We start from the raw sequence: 3,509 nt of genomic DNA on the forward strand, positions 1-3,509 counted from the left end.
ATCCGAAACTCTAGTTCAAGTTTATACTGAACTGTCAATTCTAAAATCCACTCATCGAAACAATCAACCGAGAGACACCAAAAGCAACATTGGCAGAATCTTTGATTCATCACGGCAGCAGCCGCACAAGAAAAATATGCCATCACGACTACATTCAAGTGATACTGAAAAATATATCCTTTCTATCATGATGATATGATGATGAAATTCTGAATTACTATTAGTGGACAATTGCTTCACTCTTGACTCTTGAGGAAGACATCGGTCAGCACGGTCTTGGACTTTAAGGAAGCAGCTAGTATCCTCAGCGCCTACATTCCAAGACAGAGAAAAGAAAATCAATCACCAGTTCAAAACTCCTAGAAACCGAAGCACGAGTCCACGCGTACCTCTTCCTTGACGATCTTCACGGTTTTCTCCTGCAGCGCGCTGAGGTCCTCGCCGCCAAATTGTGCGAACTGCGTGATTCCAGTAGCGACATGGTGGTGAAAAAAGAAGCCGGAGTAACCGACAGGTCGTCCCCGACAGTATACGTGGCCGTGGGTAGCGACGGCGTCGTGGATGTTCCCGCGGCGACAGCATTGTACGTGGAACTGGTGCAATGGCAGGTTCTGCCATTGCTTAGGTGCGCGCTCAGCAGCTGCTGCAGGCGGGAGAGCGCAGCGGGGCCGACGGCCGGGCTCAGGCGCCGCTCCTTGCCCTTGTAGCCGGCGTCCATCTTCTCCACGCTGCCGAGGACGTTGCCGATGCTGCCGACCATGTGCTCCTTGGTCAGCAGGTCGACGACGGTGCCCAGCGGCAGGGACAGGAGGCCGGTGAGGAACTCCACAACGTCGCTTCCGGCCTCGGCGAAGCGAACGTTCTGAGTCTTGGTGTCGATCACGAGCTTGATCGATAACCCCGCCGCCAAAGTAGCTGCGGCTGCCCCCTGTGCAGCTAATTCGTCATAGTCATCCTCATCCTCCGATCCCCACTCCGGCGCACTAGCATCATCCGATTCCGACGACATCGCCGCCCGCTGGCGGCGAGGCATTTTAAATCACGGCGCAGGCGCTCAGCGGCGGTGTGCAAAGGTGAAGGTCGAGGAGAAAGCAGTCGATCAGGGAGTGGCGGCGGCTAGCTAGGGTTTAGATGGTGTGGATGCAGATGAGCACGCGCACGAATTTATCCTAGGCATCAGACTACTGATGATATGCATCCATCAGACCTGTCATACGCCATCGGATTGGAAATAATATGGACGTCCGATGTGTCGTGTGCTCGCGTGGCGATGCCTAGGCATGCAGTTTGTTTGGATAGACACTAGTAACAGCGATTTTCTTTCCATAACTGCTTGCGTAAATCACATCTTAGCTCGGATGGTTAGCAGGCGGTCCTCTTCCTTGGGAAGCAAATATTGTTCCATTATCGATGCTAGGCGCCGGCGTAACGGCCGGACGCTTCGGCCGGTCCAACCCTAGCCGTCAGATCGGCCTGTTTCGATCCGTTGGATCCTTATCAACCAGGGCGTCGTCTTCCTCTCGCGAGCGCGGACGGGAAAAGGAACCTCGTCTCGCCGCCCATCTTCGCCGGCCGCCCCACGCTCCGGCACTCAGCTCGCCCCGCCCGCTCGCCGCCCCGGCCGCCGGTTGGAGCTGACCGCTCGCCGCCTCGGCCGCCCGTCGGAGCGCCATGGATGCAGCTCCGCGACTCAATTCGTCCAAGTCCGCTCGCCGCCCCGGCCGCCCGTCGGGGCTGCCCCGCGCTCCGGGACTCAGCTCGCCCCGACCGCTCGCTGCCCCCGCTGCTCGTCGGAGTGCCATGGATGCAGCTCCGCCTCACCGATGATTGGTTCCAGCAAAAAACAGAGATGCCCCGTGGTAGCATTTTCCCGTGTCAGTCGTAGCAAATGAAGACAACGGTTGCAGCAAAAAAAATCAATCGGTGTCGCCATTGTAGCAAACATGTTAATCGGATGTAGCAAAACACATCGCCAATGGTAGCAAAAAACGAGGTTGTTGCAACAAAAAATGTCCGTCCTCGTCGTCGCCGGTCACACCTCAGTCGCAAAAAAGTACCATGGCCGCATGAATGGATGTAGCAAAACACACAGACGGTAGTAGCAAAAAATTGACACGGTTGTAGCTTTTCCCCTCTACGATGGAAGCTTTTCTGTAAACGATTGAAACTTTTTTTGTTTTGAGCAGCGCCTGGGTGAAAAATTCATCTCTCGTTCGGTTGTTCGGTTGAAGCTTTTCTGTAGACGGTTGTAGCTTTCCTCGATGGCACTGAACGCTTGCAACTTTCTGTATATCCGATGTAGCAAAACTCGGCGCCGGTTGTAGCTGAGTGGTGTGCCGGTTGTAGCAAAATGTGATACAGGTTGTAGCATGTAACAAAAAAGCGCGATGTCTAGTGTTTGCTCGCGATGACGATGACGCCGTTTTGCTGCAACAGTAGTAGAGTTTTGCTACAACCGGCGATTGAATTTGCTACAACCGGTTCTAACAAAAAATCACCGTGGGTGTGTAGTCTGCCATGGCTGGGGAGGCTCGAGCGCTGCAAGGTCTGGCGAGGGGCGGCCGGGGCGGATTCCAGGGAGAGGCAGAGGGGCGGATTCTGGAAAGAGGCAGAGGGGTAGTAGTCCGGCGAGGGGCGGCCGCAGGCGGACGAGATCCGACGAGGGACGGCCGCACGCGAACGAGATCCGGCGAGGGGCGGCCGCACGCGGACGACAAGGCGCTCTTCTCTGGCGGCGGCGGTCGAAGGAGCCCGCTGGTCGCCTGGCCGGCGCGTGGTGCCTGCCGGCGCTGGTGCTCTCCTGTACGTGCGCTGCGCGAGGAAGAGGGAGACCGGCCTAATCGTTCCGCCGGTGCCCCGGCCCCAAACGTTTCCCTATTTAAATTGGCTTCCTTAACAAAAAAAGAGTTTCCAATGGATAAATGCGTTGCTTCCATGGTGAATTAAACTGCTTCCATCTACAGGTGAATTGGCTTCCACGGTGAATAAAACTTGATATAGTGTCGAGGTAGATGAGCACGAGGCGGATTGGATCCGGGCGTGTCGGGTGGAGACAGGTGGAAGCCGTGCGTGTCGGATGTGGATGGGTGAGCTTATGTGGTGATGTGGCATACAATTTAGGGAAGTATAGGCACCCAAAGACGTATGTGATCGTAGGGCAGATGCTGGCCATATACAAGGAAGTATGGTCACTAGTAGAAAAATGGCCTAATGTGAAGGACATTATTCCGGGTTTGTAACAGAACCGGCATTAATGTGATCATTAGTGTCGGTTCCAACGGCTAGGTGGGCGGAGCTAATTAGTACCGGTTCGTGAAGAACCTTTAGTACCGGTTCTTGCCACGAACCGGTACTAATTAAAGAGCCTGTGGCAGGCTGTGGTCAGGCTGGGACCCCACTAGCACCTTTAATACCGGTTCATGGCACAAACCGGTACTAGAGGTCTCTAGTTGATTCATTCTGCAGCGTTTTTTAGTCCCACCTCGCTCCGCTAACAGAGTTTTTACCAC

General features: G+C 54.8%; 1 protein-coding gene across 1 annotated transcript; it reads right to left on the reverse strand.

The window, feature by feature from the left end:
* Positions 1-236: 236 nt before the first annotated feature.
* LOC120975538 (uncharacterized) lies at positions 237-1,009 on the reverse strand. Its single transcript, XM_040402162.1, has 3 exons — positions 509-1,009; positions 390-458; positions 237-311 (listed from the first exon to the last, which is right to left on the reverse strand). Exons 1-3 carry the CDS (start codon positions 1,007-1,009, stop codon positions 237-239), a joined length of 645 nt encoding a protein of 214 aa, XP_040258096.1.
* Between the last annotated feature and the right edge of the window lie 2,500 nt (positions 1,010-3,509).

The sequence above is a fragment of the Aegilops tauschii genome, chromosome 3 (genome assembly GCF_002575655.3).
Source record: "Aegilops tauschii subsp. strangulata cultivar AL8/78 chromosome 3, Aet v6.0, whole genome shotgun sequence".
Lineage (NCBI taxonomy): Eukaryota > Viridiplantae > Streptophyta > Magnoliopsida > Poales > Poaceae > Aegilops > Aegilops tauschii.

Coding starts and splice junctions, on each gene's coding strand:
- LOC120975538 (XM_040402162.1), bottom strand. CDS start 1,009: ATGTCGTCGGAATCGGATGATGCTAGTGCGCCGGAGTGGGGATCGGAG. Junction 459..508: donor CTGTCGGGGACGACCTGTCG/GTTACTCCGGCT, acceptor GGAATCACGCAG/TTCGCACAATTTGGCGGCGA. Junction 312..389: donor TGAAGATCGTCAAGGAAGAG/GTACGCGTGGAC, acceptor CTTGGAATGTAG/GCGCTGAGGATACTAGCTGC.